The 15,172-nt window shown below is 47.9% G+C and overlaps 1 protein-coding gene across 1 annotated transcript in view; it reads right to left on the reverse strand.

Moving 5' to 3' along the window:
* Positions 1-7,373: 7,373 nt before the first annotated feature.
* The window catches only part of ETF1 (eukaryotic translation termination factor 1), a 28,608-nt gene continuing 20,809 nt past the window's right edge, over positions 7,374-15,172 (reverse strand). Inside the window, exons 6-11 of the mRNA XM_052816630.1 lie at positions 14,590-14,780; positions 13,931-14,060; positions 12,967-13,122; positions 12,317-12,381; positions 10,935-11,082; positions 7,374-9,493 (exon numbers count right to left, since the gene is read on the reverse strand). Coding sequence (XP_052672590.1) covers positions 9,411-9,493; positions 10,935-11,082; positions 12,317-12,381; positions 12,967-13,122; positions 13,931-14,060; positions 14,590-14,780 — 773 coding nt within the window. The 3' untranslated portion in view covers positions 7,374-9,410. The remainder of the gene's footprint in view (positions 9,494-10,934; positions 11,083-12,316; positions 12,382-12,966; positions 13,123-13,930; positions 14,061-14,589; positions 14,781-15,172) is intronic.

The following is a 15,172-nucleotide window of genomic DNA, read 5'->3' on the forward strand; positions in this document are numbered from 1 at the left end:
GTGAGTAGCTCAGTTACCCCGTTAATAAGAATGTGAGAACAAAAGCAATTCACACACAGGGTCTTTATTCCCAGCACCGCGCAGCAAGGGATTAAACCACCCCTTGGTTTTGCAAGTGAAAGGGAAAGCCCCAGGCCTTTTTTTGGTCTTAATCAGAATTTATTTCCAGGTTATTTTTTTTACCACATATTACACCTGCGCAGACTTTGGGAAGGATTAGTGCCCTGGGGTTCCCCCCGGACCCTGCCATCCCCGCTGACACCCAGCAGCCCGGGTTTCTGCCCCAGGCAGTGCAGCCCGGGCTGGAGAACCCTGCTCGGGAGCCCCCCAGGCTACAGCAATGCAGAGCCCTGAAGACCCCCACATCCCCCGTCTGGCCAGAAACCAAAGGAAATGCAGCTTTTCACAGACAGAGGCTTAGGAATAGCAAAAGTTCTTTCTGAGTTTCGGGTGTACTTTTACATATTTACGGCAGCTCTTTGATTTCCCTGGTGGCTTGTACCAGGGGAGACAAGACGGTGGGTGACGTGGCACGGGGCACCTCTCAAACCACGGCACATCAGAGTGGCACACGCTGGGGTCTGTGCCCGTGGGGTGAGAGGATGTCGACCTCAGCAAGGAAAAGGCCAGGAGAATAATTTTTAGTTAATGTAGATTATCCTCAGCTACGCTCACAGCAGAGGAGCTTGTCCCAGTACCATCTCCACTCGCCTCCCACATGTATCACTCTTTCAAACCCAGCCCCTGCATTGCCCACAAATAAGTGCCGATATGCTTGAGATAAGTAAGATGCTACACAAAAGCTAACGAGCCGTCAGAGCCAGACCCGTGGCATCCCCCGATGTGCTGGAGTGGCTCTGAGCCACAGCTGGGGCGCAGCTCCCGATGCTCCTCACACCAAAGCCACACGCAGCACGTTCCCCCTCAGCACCCTCCTTACACCCCCGGGATGTTCCTCCTGGAGCTGCTCTAGCAAATGAGCGTGACCCAGGCATTAAACCAAGCCAGGCCAAAGCACAGCAAGGCTCATCTCAAAATAGAAATGCAAAGGTGGGTCTACAGAAAGACAGTCCCCTGTTGTTCCCGGCTTTGCAGAGCACGTCTTTGCCATTCCTAAATGCGCTCGGGAAAACTGCACGGACCCTGGTCACACCCAGGACGCACAGAGGACACGGGAGGGAGGTATTTAAGATTCACTCGGCCGCAGATGCAACCAAAATCCATCCCGGTGTAATAAAATAAGCAGGTTAAGTGTAAAGGCAGAGCGGCGAGGAAGAGACAGGGCACCTTGACGTGTGATGAAACAGGAGAAATGACGGCAGAATCCCCAGCACAGAGGTACGCGAGGTGTCCCCACAGTCGTGATGGCCCGACGGCCGTGACATGGGTTTAAAGCATCCTCCCTTCCCTCCCCACCCTCCAGAAATATGTTCTTGGCTCCCAAGCGGGGCGCTTGAGCGAAGGCGACCGACTTCAGCTCATGGCAACCACTTGCTACACCTGACGCTCATGTTTCACGCGGAAAGTCCCCATGCTTGATCTTGTATGCAAAGCACGAACATTGTCCTTTTGGCTGGTTACCTGCCACATTCCACAGGCAATGAGTCAATGGGAGCTTTCTTAGGCTGTCCTTGCAGGCAATGTAGAAATGGAGATTTTTCTTAAGGAAAACTAGCTCCAGGGGTGTGAGTGCTCCCTCTGCCTGTCCCCATCGTCAGCCCCTGCAGTGGGCTCCTGCAGACAACTCCAAAATAAATACCTCTGCGCATCGCTCCACCCCTCCCTGGAGACAGCGTTTAGTTTGTGACCTGTAGGATGACATTTGTTTAGGAAAATGCTTTTTTACTAACATAACCATGGATGTTTCCAGGCCTCTGAACAGCTCCGGTTTCTCTGAGCATCACCCAGGTCTCAGCCCAGAGGAGCAACCTGGGAGCCGCGGGAGCCATGTGCTACGCTGAAAGGCAGATACCCACAAAATATCCAGCGATAAGGACTGCGGTGTCCCCTTCCCGTGCCCGGATGGAGGCACCACATCAGCAGGAAAAAAGCAGGAGAATGCAGGAGGGAGGCACCTCCATCTCAGCCGGGCATCAGCAGCGAGAAGGCGGCTGGGGACCCCACGACCGTGCGGCTGGGGACCCTGCGACCAGTGTCCCCCACCACTGGGGATGTCTGCAACCAGTCAAAGCCACCCGGTGTTCCTGAAGGATGGCATCCAGCTACAGCAACGCTCAGATGAGATCAGCAATCCCTCCCCCTTCTCTTATGCCACTTAATTCCTCTATACTTTCCATTTTCCTTGCTAGGAAAATAGTTTTTTCACATGCTTTTAGCTTTCAGGCAAGTTGCCTGCCTCCATCCCCTCCTGTCCTCAAATAATACAAACTTCTGCTGTTTTGGGTAAATTTAGACATGACTGTGCAGAACTGACCTGTTGGGGGTAATGCTGAGGTCTGTATACTGCATGTCCTTCCCACACACCAGTCCACTGAGTCAGCGTCCTCCTGTGCAACCCCAAATCCATCCCAAAACCACCCATGGCCGAGAAGCGTGCGAGACACGGGCTGTACCCTGCGCAGCCTTGGCCAGATCCTGCGCCCGGCCCCTCGCAGTGAGAAACACTTGAGCAGGCTTGCAGCTTGGAGAGAGACTCGCCTCGTGGCACTACCTGATCCCCGGGGAAGGACCAAAGGAGCTGGTTTGTTTAGGCTAGAGAAGCAAAGATGGAGGGAGACATGACGGAGCTTTCACATGGCTGCACACGGGGAGAAGTGCTCAAGCAAGAGGTAATTCCTTTTGCCAAATCAGATGGTTAAACACCCTTCAGTGTGCTTAACTGGAGAGCAGTTTGGCGTGGCTGTCCGACGTGTCCTGAGCATTCCCATGAGGAGCAGCCTGAGCAGCAACACGGGAGCATTCAGCAGTTTTTCTACTAAATTACAGCAACCTGGGCTGCAAGCAGCTCCCACAAAACCAGCTAGAGAGAAGCAGAGGGGTTTTGGGAGCCTGGGTGAAGCTCCTCTGCCTGCAGCCCGCTTCCCGGGGGCCGCACAGTGCCGTGCCCGGGGACAGGGCAAGCCTCCCGTGGCGCTGCGGGGGCCCAGCTCCTTCCCAGCACGGCTCAGGGCCCCACGCTCGGACGCTCAGAGCAGCCCCCCTGACTGCAAACCCAGGCAAATCCCCAAAAGGGGCAGATAACCCCAGAGGAGCAGCCAGGAGAAGGGTCGGCACCTGCGTGAACAACGTGGCATGATGGCAACCACCACCGAGATGGAAACCATCGGCCCTGTTCAGGGTTTGAGGCTTCATGGGCTGGGACACGTCTCCTCGGTCCTGTGCCTCGGGGTGGGTTTGGGAACAGGGACAGGGCGAGCGCGTCGGGGCGGGCTGAGGGGTGCGGGGGAACCTCAGCACGGGTAACAGCAGGTACGGTGGAGCGAACCGCGGCGTCCCGAGTGTAACGGGATCGCCGTCGGTGATCAGCGATCCCGCAGCAAGCCATTACCATCCCGGATTTCTCCGGACACCGCCTCCCTGCTGTGCTGTACCCTCTACCGTGACGCTGGGGCTTTACTGCCCAGCAGCATCCTCCAGCTCGGCACTTCGAGCAGCCGCCAGGAGCGCGGCAGGGCAGGAGCCGGCACAGGCAGGGCTGGCCCCGGGGTGCTCGGCTCTGTGACACCCAGCAGCGCGGGCAGGGTCGGTCCTGCCCGCATCCAGGACTGGAGCCAGCCGTGGGTGTCCTCCCCCGGGGACGCTTCAGGGTGTCCTGGAGCCGGCTGTGATTTTCTGGCAGCTGGGCAGCCCATGCGTGGCCAGGGTCACTGCAAACGTCCTTCCAGGAGCTAGTGCTTGGTACCGTCTTACCTTCACCGGGCTGTTGGAGCCTGGGCGATGTGCAGAGCAGCTCTTGGGTAACCGGAGGCTACTGGAAGCCGCAACCAAGCCTAGTCGAAAGTCTCCCCATTCATACCAAGTCCTGAAGTCAGAGCACAGGGGAAAGAAAGCAGCAAAACAGCCACCCGGGACTCTCCGTGCCCATGGCAGGGAACACCAAGGCAAGGAAACTCAGCTGTGAGGATCCCGTTGCCACAGAGCGAGGTTTTTTGTGCCATTGTGGAAACTTCGTGGCCAAACAGGTGAAGCAGCTTCTCAGAAAACTCCTGCCCTGGCATTGAAAAGAAGAAACTGTGGATTAGAAGCTGGTTTTGCCTTAACAGCTGCGGAGGTGGTTGGGGTTGAAGGGAATAGTCCGACACATGACAGCTTGATGTGCAGCCAGCTGGACTTACGCACCGTTTCCTTCAGGAGCTCCTGCCTCCGGGTCCCGGCATTCCAAGAGTTGCCACGTCCAGGGTGGCCACCGCCGCGGCTCCGCGAAGAGCAGACCTGCACACACGGCACCGTCACGGAGCTACACAGGAGGAGACCCAGGGGAGGCAGAGGGAAATGGGGGGGACTGGCCCCAAAAGGGGCACGGGGAGGAGAGCAAGGAGCCAGGAGCCACCCCAGCGTAGCAATGGCCACAGACAACCTGCAGAACGCCGGACAGGCCGGTGGCTGTGGCCACGCAGCCATGTCCTACCGCCCTCACAGCCCCTTCCCCTCCCGAACGAGGCAGCGATCGGACAGAGCTGGGGCTCTTCCCCCCCCCCCCGCACTTCACCTTTTCACCAGCTCAGCCTCCGCAGCAGCTTAAGGTCACCTCCTCGTCCCGCTCGTCAGTGAGAAGTCAGGATTTGCCCTTTGATTTAGTTAAGCACCGAGAAAGATTCAAAAGTGTTGGAAGCGCAATTTTTCACCACCGACTAAAAATAGCTGAGTGAAATTCCAGAGCTGCCTTTCAGCGCCGCCGGCTGTGCTCGGCTTCCCAGGACAATGGCATTTGTAGCCTGCTAGCAACAACAGCGCAGGCCGGGCTCCAGCTCCTGAAATAACAAGTTATAAAGGGCAAATTCTGTCTTTAATTACAGCTATACAAAAAGTAGCATTTAAAAAGAGCATTATCGGAATATCTGAGCACGCGGTGCCAACTTAAAACTGAACCGTGGAATGCAGTAAGAGCGGTATGGACTTACTATACATAAAATAAAAATTCAGGGGTATTACTGAGGGCATTAAGGCACACGCAGTTAAGCGTTTAGAAGAGCTGAAGCCCTTTGGCACAAGAAAAAAATTGCATTCAGACAGCAAGCAGAAGCTGATCATCCGCTCCAACCGCTCACGCGAGCCTCCTCGCAGCCGGCTGCGGCAGCACGTGCCCAGCAGCACGCCGGCTTCCAAGTTCAGGTGTGGAAGCAGCACAGGGACAGGACCCTCGGGGTGCGCTTTAAACCTCTCTGAGGTGCGCAGAAGCAGCTCCATGTGACATACAGGAAACGACACTTTATTTATTCGTTTGATTCCAGCTAATCAAGATAGGATCCCTTCTTGGGACATCATTATTTAACAGCCCACAGTACAGGAGGCACATGGAAAGCCACCCTGCCTAGCTTTCAAACACAAACCTGCCTCCTCTGATCACTTATGCCTGAAAGGGTGCAAACTTGGCCCCACCAAACTCCCAAATTCCACGTTGCAGCAATCCAGCGTGCCAAAGGCAGTCAAGTCCCCCGGATGAACGCGCTGCAAGGTGATGCTCATGTTTATACGCCAGGAAGAACCCACCCGGCGCTCTGCAATATTTGATGTGAAGGAAGACGGCTGTAAATCAGCGCTTTCAAATAGGAGACAATCCGAGTGCTCACACTGACCCCTGTCAGCAGCAAGCCTGCAACAGAAACTGCTTTCTGAAGGGTTAAATGGACCCAGCGACCTTATTTTGGCAGCTACAAGGAAGAAAATACTTTCAACACGTTTCTCTCCAGCGGCCTCATCTTTCTGTAACTGTGAAGTGCCTCCGGGAGGAGGTAGATGTGAGCACCTTTGCAGTCAGCCAGCGGGAGGGGACCAGACGAGCACAGAGGGAACCCCAGCACACGGCTCCCGCGGCTGCTCTGCGGACTAGATGCACTTGTGTTTTCTCACCGAAACGTGAAGGGGAAGAGACATGAGAACCAGCCAAGAAGATTTGTACGTGAGGAAGTAGCAGCTTCCAAGCACGTCTGGCGTGGAGTATTTGTGACACTGAACTAGACAGCTCTCGGGCATCCCTCCACAGCAGCCAGGCTTCGCTGCTCCTCATTTTCCCTTGGAATGCAAAACTGAAAAGCAGAAACCAGCTTTGCTGTTGCTGCCAGTAAAGGGTTATCTGAGAAATATCTGGTTTTTTTGAAAACAATATACATACACATGCCTGGTTACCACCTGGTCAGACTGCATGGGTAGTTTTCTGCAAGCAATAGCTTCTCCCATGACAGGTGCTGACTGATGGGATTTTTTTTTTTTTTTATATATATATTTTGTGCTGATCTCAGCTTGATGCTTTTATCTGCACCATGAACTGAATGGTGATCAGTTTTCTGTACCGAGGTTGTAGACAGCATAAGATGCATACAGCAAAGTGGTTTTGTGCATCATTTATTTCTGCTCCAGCAGAAACGTCGCATCTCCAAAACTTCTGCTATCTGGAGACCCGAGGACCACGAGCCACGCTCTGCCATCTGCTACAACTGCAGATCAAAGACAGTGTGAGGCAGCAAGTACAAAAACTGAAGTCCGCCTAAGCTCCCTGGAAGAGCTGTTGCTGTAGGAGCCTGCATGTCACCTCAACAGGCGAACAGCTACACGGCACAGATCCTGCTCTGTTCTGGTACTGCGGCATGAGAAGGCAGATGCTCAGCCTCAGCCAGAGAATCACTGCCAGGCAAGACCAGCTGGCAGATGATTAAAAGCATCCATCAGAATTTCTGATATTAATGATGTCATTTACATATCGCCTTCCCAGCTAGGGAAGGAGGCAGGTCCTCTCTGGGAAACTCATCCATACATCTAGCTTGGACACAGGAGAAACCAGAGGCGGCAGGCCCATGCAGCAAGTACGCTTCTGATCTGGATTTGTCCCGCACAAAGAGGCAGGTAGAAAAGGCTTGTTAAAAAGAATGCCCAGGAGTTCTGTGACTGGAATATTAAGGGCAGGTTTCTGCACCTGCAGGATATTTTTCCATCTGCCTCAGTTGTTCAGAAGACCACCTTAGGTAACACTCAGAGCACAACTTTCTTTCAACTTTGGTTGTTGGTTTTTTCCCCCTTCTGAAGTTACATTTCTGCTAGGGCTTAAAAGAGCAACTCAGTATGATGAAGAAACACAATGTTCAAGCCCAGCTATAAAACAGCTACCTCAAAACTCAAGTACTGACCTGAAGGTGGCACCAAGCTGAGAGTAAAGCAGGTGTTTCCTGGACTAAAGAAAATAAATCAGGAGTCCGTACTATATTCTTAAATATGGTTTAATACTCTTCTCCATTTCTGTACATCACAACACCAAGATATCACTGCTTGGGATCTCTCTGCAGAGGCTATATAGTATGCGAAGGCTAGGATTTTTCACCCCCATTTAACGTGTTTGTATGTGTAAGTGTAATACATATCAGTATATATTGATATACACATCAATATATAATGCAATATATATCACTGAAGAGAACACATTGATTAAAGAAATACAAAAATTTGGCATCATTTCCAAACTTAAATAGTAAAAATAAAAACTACAAAAAGGAGCTGCATACCCTAATGTATCATGTGAAACAACAAGCAGTATATTCAAAAATGTAAATTTACATCCAATTTTTCTGGTCTTGTCATGTCACATTAGACCCATTTACAATGGCAAAATCCAGAACATACCGCTGTGAAGACCGCAAATGTGCTCAAACCTGGGTTTGTGCAAATCTACGGCAGACCCAGTCACACCTTCCGTGAGAGATTCCAGCTTTGATGTGAAAACAACAGCAAAGCCATCTGCCAGGTTATAAACCAGGGTTACAAATTATATTGCTCACAATGACAGTAATTTTGGACCTCAAAGAACAGCGTGGCAGAAATTTTAAGACAAGCTCCCCCTCCATTCAAGTGAAACAGGATTATTGGAAAAATAGGCAGGTATGCAACTTGGAACAGAAGCTGCTTTTGACCGATGCACCAGGAGTGACAGAGCCAGTGAAGAACAGAACTACCAGGCACCGTGATGTCAGAGTGCCCGTCAGAGAACCCCAAAACCCCCCAAAAGAAGCAAGACTTGTGCATTATCTCGTGCCAATGTTCACTTCACCCTCTGCCTGCAAGACTATCTGAAAAACCCTTAACCATTTCTAGCAGGTTGAAATGCATTCTATATAGCAGGCATGACAAAAAGCTTTCTTGAGTCTTGATGCAAACAGAAGTTTTAACCCATTAAGGGCACATTAGAGTCCAGCATCAGATTTACAGGACACTTGTGAGCCAATACGACAGACTGCCTTAGTGCTGGGAGATGGATGTCCCCAGTGGGTTGTGCTAACGTTCACCATATTAGTATCAAATGCTCCAAATGCACCAGTACTAAGGGTTTCAGTCAAGGACTCCTCTTACCAATTATTCCTGTAAAACACCTGCTTCCATTAAAGAACTGTGGGTTCAAATTCACATAATCACGGAAACTTTACGCAGTCCTAAAGCAAAAAGAAACTTACTGAGGAACAAAACAAAGCAAAGTGTACCTTACTTCACTTAAATCGTATGTTTATTTTTGTCAAGACTGAAAAAAAAAAAAATCCTGAAGGCTGCACTGCTCAAATCCAAATTAAGCCCAAGACTTCAGCAGCATTTCCATCGCAATCAATGAAGTGCATTTCCTAGTTTGTAAGAGCAGTGCTTCTGCAAATAGATTAAAGCATGTTTGGCTGGTAAGCCTCCCCAAACCATCTGAATTTGCAAGCCACACATTATAAGCTAGCACTCTAGGTAAGTGCCTTCTCATTCTTTTGAAGAGAATGAATGGCTCCAATTTCCTTACATTTCTTCTTCTGCAGTCTACGCTGAGAATGCCATGTAAATGGGTCACGTTGCTGCAAAATGCAGCAATTGATTTCTCCAATCAAAGTAAAAAGAAACAAACCAGTAGGATCTTACTTCTATTACTTTTTGAAGGAAGAGGTTTACAGCAGTTAATGTATCATGAAGGTTAAAAAAATCATTTTCATAAAATACAAGAGCAACCAATTTCACCATTGAGTAAAAGTAAAAACCGGGATTCATTTTAAATTAGTCCAAAGTGGCATATAGGAACTTAGTAGTTTGCTGCTGTACTGACACTATGACAAATCAAAGTGTAGGGTTTTGCTTTTTTAAATCCAATGCTTGTGGATCAAGTTCTGGAAATGTTCCAATTCTAAGGCAGGGATCTGTTGTGTTTTCCACCATGAGTTTGCTCCTTGGGTTGGATGCTGGAGGGGCGAGGCACGTTTTGCCGGACCCAGGTCGACTACCTAGTAGTCATCAAGGTCAAAAAATTCATCGTCTCCTCCTTGGTATTCCATTCCCTGGAAGTCCACTCGGTACCGCAAGATACCTGGTAAAAACAACACGCTTTAGCTTCTTCAAAATTCAAAGAACTAGAAAGGCATTTTAAACAGTTTACTGAGCCCTGTCTACAAGTCAAGAGTTTCTCAATTAAATCTTCAGAAACTGACTTAACACTTGTATTGCAAATTAGGCTCAAACTGATGATCGACAGCAGACACGCAGCTGAAAACTGTGAAAACACCACATCCATGTCACAGCCTGATGTAATTTATTGCCAAAAAGAAGAAATACCTACCTGCCCAGCATAGGCCAGCTTTCTTCTGGAAAAGCTGAGCCTATTCTAGGAGGACTGTATCTCCAAAAAAACCACCAGTAACAGATCATTTGTCCTAATATAACTGCTCAGACAAAGGCCTATCAGTTAAATTCAGAAGGCAGCTGGCACTGAAGTAACCTTTACAATGGAGTAAAAGCAGTAGGTAGTGGCTGTCTTCCTGGACTCTTCCCACCCCAAACACCAACTGGGGTTTCTGGGAAGCCCTTATCCCTGGAAACATTTACTTAGGTGAAGGGTATTCAAGGAGTATTTCCTTTCAAGTCTACAGGGACTAGAGCATGGTAGCAAAGAGTATCCCTCCATGCAAAGAGGCTGGATCTGGGGGGACAGGAATGACTCCTGGAATTACAAAACCTGAAAGCTTAGAAACCTGTTGCTCCTTATGTAGCCAAACAATTCAAGCTTGCTTCCTTCTGATTGGTGTTTTCTGGCCCCTAGAAATTCCCCTTTACAATACACTCATCTCTGTTTTACATCCATCAACCTAAACACAGCAAGTGGCAACAGTTGGCTTATCAGCAAATAAGCAACAGCTTTGTCCTGGAATCCCTAATCTGCGGAGAATAAGGTGCATGGCAGGTGTTTTTGCTCTACTCTGCTAATGATTTTTGGAGACTGAAGCACATAAGCTATCTGTACCTCTGCCAGACTTAGCTGAAACTGGTCAGTGAGCTCAAGGGAAGGACCGAAGGATTTCAGAAGCCTCATTTCTCCATGAGGTTGGGCTAAAAATACTTTTATTTTGAAAAGAAGCGGAAGACTGGGGAGCTAAGTACAGAGAAGTTCCAGGAGATGAATAACAGATACCCAACTGCTTCAGAAACTAGGCTGGTGTTTGTCATACCCAACTTCTACACAGCAGGGCATGCTCTGCCACAAAACAACTGTGCAGAGACAGAGTGAAGCCATTCACAGCCCTTCTGAAGGACAAAGGGATCTGAGGAACACAGACAGAAAGTGACAGCTGCCTAACATGCAGCATCATCTTGCTGAATATGGAATGAATTCACCTGGAGATCCCTGATGAACATGATAGTTTCTTGAACTGGTATTGTGACTAACAGGAGTAAGATTAATCCCACTTGTGTTGGCACCAGATTATCAAATCAACCATCAAAAAATACAAACACATTTCTCTCTTGCAGTTTACCTCCAATTCCTCCAAATCCTTTCACAAATTGGGATCCTTCCTGTGATTTGTCTGTAACAATTTCCAATGTTGCTCCGAATTTCTTGTAGTTGTTTGCAAACCACTCCAGAAGGGGCATACTTTCTATCAGTTCATGTTCCTGGCCAGTCTATGTAGACATTTGAGCGGGGGGGGCAGAAAAAAAAAAAAAAAGTTACAGTCACTGCATGTTAGGTATTGAGAAAATCATACCAAAAGTTGTCTTTGGCTTAAACATCACCACTGTCTTTTCAGTCTTAAGACATAGACAACAGCCTTCATGCTCCACAGGCTGGAGCAGCCCAACCACTTGCCAGGGTCCAGGTGGTAGTCATTCCTGACACATCTGTACCAGACAACTGCTGGCAGAAGCAGAAGGCTCTGGTGCTAAGAAATTAAATATTGACAGGCCTTGTTTTGGGTCTCCATACTACAGAAGTTATTGCAGAAGTTGAAGAGAAAATGCCTTGTTTATTCTACTGCTCAAGTGTCACCTCATGCTACACCCTTGGTTTTCACTGTTTCTTTAGATTTGCTTTATACCCTGCAAACAGTCCATCGCCACTCATCTAACCAGGCACTGTTTACTCTAGGAAATACTGATCTATGCAAATACAGAGGCAAAAAGCATAGTTTTGTTAAGTAGAAGGTCAAGTGATTATTGGCACAGAAACACTACATTACTGCAGATAACATTGTAAACCTTCTGTGCACAGAAGGAATTAGCAGTTACCCCACCAGGAGGGAAAGCAGCTGGAAACAGCTACCCTGGAAGTCCTAATATGAGACAGATCACCACCCTTTTTGCACTTTTTTGCCCAGCTTACTCTGCAAAGTAATACAGACCCCCTCCCGCCCTGTCAGGGTTTTTTGACCTGCCCAGGCAAGAAACTCACAGACGGTGACAGATCCACATTTCAAATGTATCTAGAAGCAAACCCTCCCTTGCACTTACATCCATGCAATAGTTTCTAGCCTCACAGTTGCTTCGTATTGATCAAATCAGTACACAATAAGCAGGGAGTAACAATAGTTTGGGACCTTAGCCTGCATGTTGTACAGTGGCTACCAAACTCTTCTAGCAGGTGGTTTGATGGTGGTCAAAGACCTTGTATTGCCTGTCACTTCAAATCATTTACAAGACCTTGGAATTGGCAATAAGAAAGATTGGAGAAAAGCAAGTCTAGAAATCCAGGCGTTACATTGCAGGTGAACAGGAGGAACCACAGGCTACTGTCTTGAAGTCTCATCTGAGGGCCAGAAAGATCACTGTGCTCACATGCTCGTGACAAACTGAGCTCAGATATTCAGAATGCTGCACCAGTACACTAAGAATAAATCTACAAGCCCCAAAGCTGAAATACCTCTTTATCTGTGAAGTGGGATTTGTCCTTCTCTTGCTCTGGTGTCAAATACAGGATCTTCTCCTCTGAGAAGGGAGAAAAAAAAAATTAGGTTGGATAAGACTACCGGATGCAGATTAAAGACAGAAAGAGACTGACAACAACCAGCAATTACGACGCAGAGGGTTTGGTCACTGACGCTGCCTTTCTTTCTAACTGAAGCTCTATGGAAAACCAAACAGGGCACACCAGTAGAGAATAACTGTAGTGCCAAACCCAAAAAAGGCAGAGATTGTGCTGTAGGCATATGGTTTGTCTGCAGTCAGTAAGAATTGTGTTTCTGGCCACAAGGGTCAAGTCAGTCTCCCCTCTGTAATGCACTGGTATCACACTTAAACTTACACAACTGAAAGGCAGGTTTCCTGCTAGCTCTGTGACAACTTGCCACCCCAGCACTGGAATTCTTTCTCCACAGTGGAAGCTTGCTAGTTTCTGACTTTCCCCCAAGAGTAGCTGGGAAGCTGCAAGTTAGTGACCTGCCTACACAACACCCCCTTGACTAAGTCCTTAAAGATCTGCTTAGGGAGTTTCTCCAGTGTAATCTTTCCAAGTGAGACGGCTTAGGTGTTAAACTCTCATGGACCTTTCAGTCTCACAGAAGCGCTACCTACCCTCTGTGCCTTGGCAGTGCAGAACGTATCTCATTATATCCAGGTTTTCATAGACTATCAGTATCTCTACTGCTCCCATTTCCAAAGCTTTTAGTGTATCTTCAACGCCAAAACAGTACTTCCCCGTGTCCTGACTGATTTCGTCGAAGTATCGTCCTGCAGCCAGGATACAACGAAAGAGATTGTCATGAACACTGATCATGCCACGTGGATTTTTAACAAGCCTGATTTGAATGCAAGATGCAAGAAGAAACTGGAAAAGGAGACTGCAATGCTGCTGAAGAAAGCAAGGGATACGATAACAAGTCAAAGCATGTAATTTACAACATTCATTGGCAGAAAGTCAACTCCATCAAACACTGTCCTGTTGGGAATCTCACCCCATTGAAAGGCTTACCTTAGCTATGAAACAATCAATTAGACTAAGCCACCAGCAGGCAGTATTTAACTTCACTCTTTTCAGCATATAAGGTAGCTACTGTTACTATTGCCCTCTTGTGCTTTCAGATTAGCAATGTGTGTCTGCTGACAGTCAAACAAAGGATCATTTCTACTGCCATCTTAAAACAAAATAAATCTTAACTCTCATCTTGCTGAAGATGCAAACAATCTGAGGTGGCATTTTTTCCCCTCTCGCCCAAATGTCACCAGAATGCCTGACACTAAGGTGATCTCTGATGAAAAGTTAAGCAGAGAAGATCCGAGAAGTTGGGGGGGGGGGGGGGAACGGACAGACACCCACGACAAAACCCCCCACTCCTTAAAGTCTCATTGAAGTCCTGCAGCATTTGAGAAGGTGTCCAGGTAACAGAAAGAAGCACTACAAGTCATGTTCAGCTCAACTCAGAAAGCACTGCGGGGCTGAGGCAGCACACAAAGGCATTATCAGGAGGTCTTAAGCAAGATCAGCACATTCAGTCAAGCATACCTGGCTCAGGAAAAGGCTGAGCATGTAGTCACGTACCTATTAGTTTCTTCTCTTGAATGAATTTCACATTGGAGAGGACCTCAGTTGACAACTCAATTGCTTGATTGAATCCATTTTCTCCTCCATATGAAATGTCAACTAGTTTGAGCACTTTGGATTGCAACCGCTAAACAAGAAAAAGAAGAGACATGAAAAAGAGTCTGTTACACAGCACTGCCATAAGACTACTTCATAATGCCACAGAATAAGTACCTGGCAAGAGTCACGGCATTAATCTATTTTGCTTCACTTGCAAGCAGAAGTTCTGAGTCAGAGGTACCTCTGAATGCTTAATATTGAAGCACAATTTTCAGGCAACAGTACCACAGAGATTAGGTTTAGTGGAGTTTAATTCCAATAAAGCTTCTACTTTAGATTTGGGAACACCGAGAACGTGAACACCGGTTCCAAAATGGGGAGGACAGGTTTCTTATTAGCACTGTAACTAAGAAAAGGAGATCCTACCTCCTTGCAGGAGGTATTAGGAAAGGGAGACCTCTCTAGGATACATCAGTTTTTTAGTTTTGATCAAATCACTTAAGACACCAAAGTTACATTCCTCCTGAGATGCATCTTAAACCAGAGCTACTACTAATATCACCATGTTACTACTGACAGCTTAAACATTTAGGCTTTGCTCAGAAAAGGCCACTCACCTGATCAAACATGTCAGACTGACTTAATTCAGTTTTGAAGTCAGCTGATCCAGCTAAAACAAGACCAGCCACGTTCACCTTGTCGCCAGAAATGAACAGTTGCACAGCTGTCTCTGCTACCTTCCTTACATAGTTGTGTCGTTTTTCCATTCTCAAACGAGCAAAACGCAAGGCAGACTGACCTCCTCTACCTTTGTGAGAGAACAGATGCGAGGTAGCAATTTAGAAGTCATTTCATTTCAGGAAGATTATTAGTACGTGGTCCCAACTGGGCCCTGAATAACTGAAGCCAAGGGCAGATGCAGCCTTCAGAATTAGTTTGCCACAAGCAGAGCCAGGGGCACTCATTGAAACAGCAAGTGAATAAAGAGGGTTCATTCACAGCAAGAGATTTTTCTCCATGTATCCCACAGAGGGCAATATGGGGGGTTTTTTTGTTGGTTTTTTTTTTTTTTTTATACAAACTTGCAACTCTCTATAGAAATTTTGAACATCTGTACACATTTTTCTATGTCCTGTACCTTGATTAAAAGCAACTTCCTTTGTTACACTGTCTCATATACTTTTCTTGCCATTGCAATGC

The sequence above is a fragment of the Harpia harpyja genome, chromosome 20 (genome assembly GCF_026419915.1).
Source record: "Harpia harpyja isolate bHarHar1 chromosome 20, bHarHar1 primary haplotype, whole genome shotgun sequence".
NCBI lineage: Eukaryota > Metazoa > Chordata > Aves > Accipitriformes > Accipitridae > Harpia > Harpia harpyja.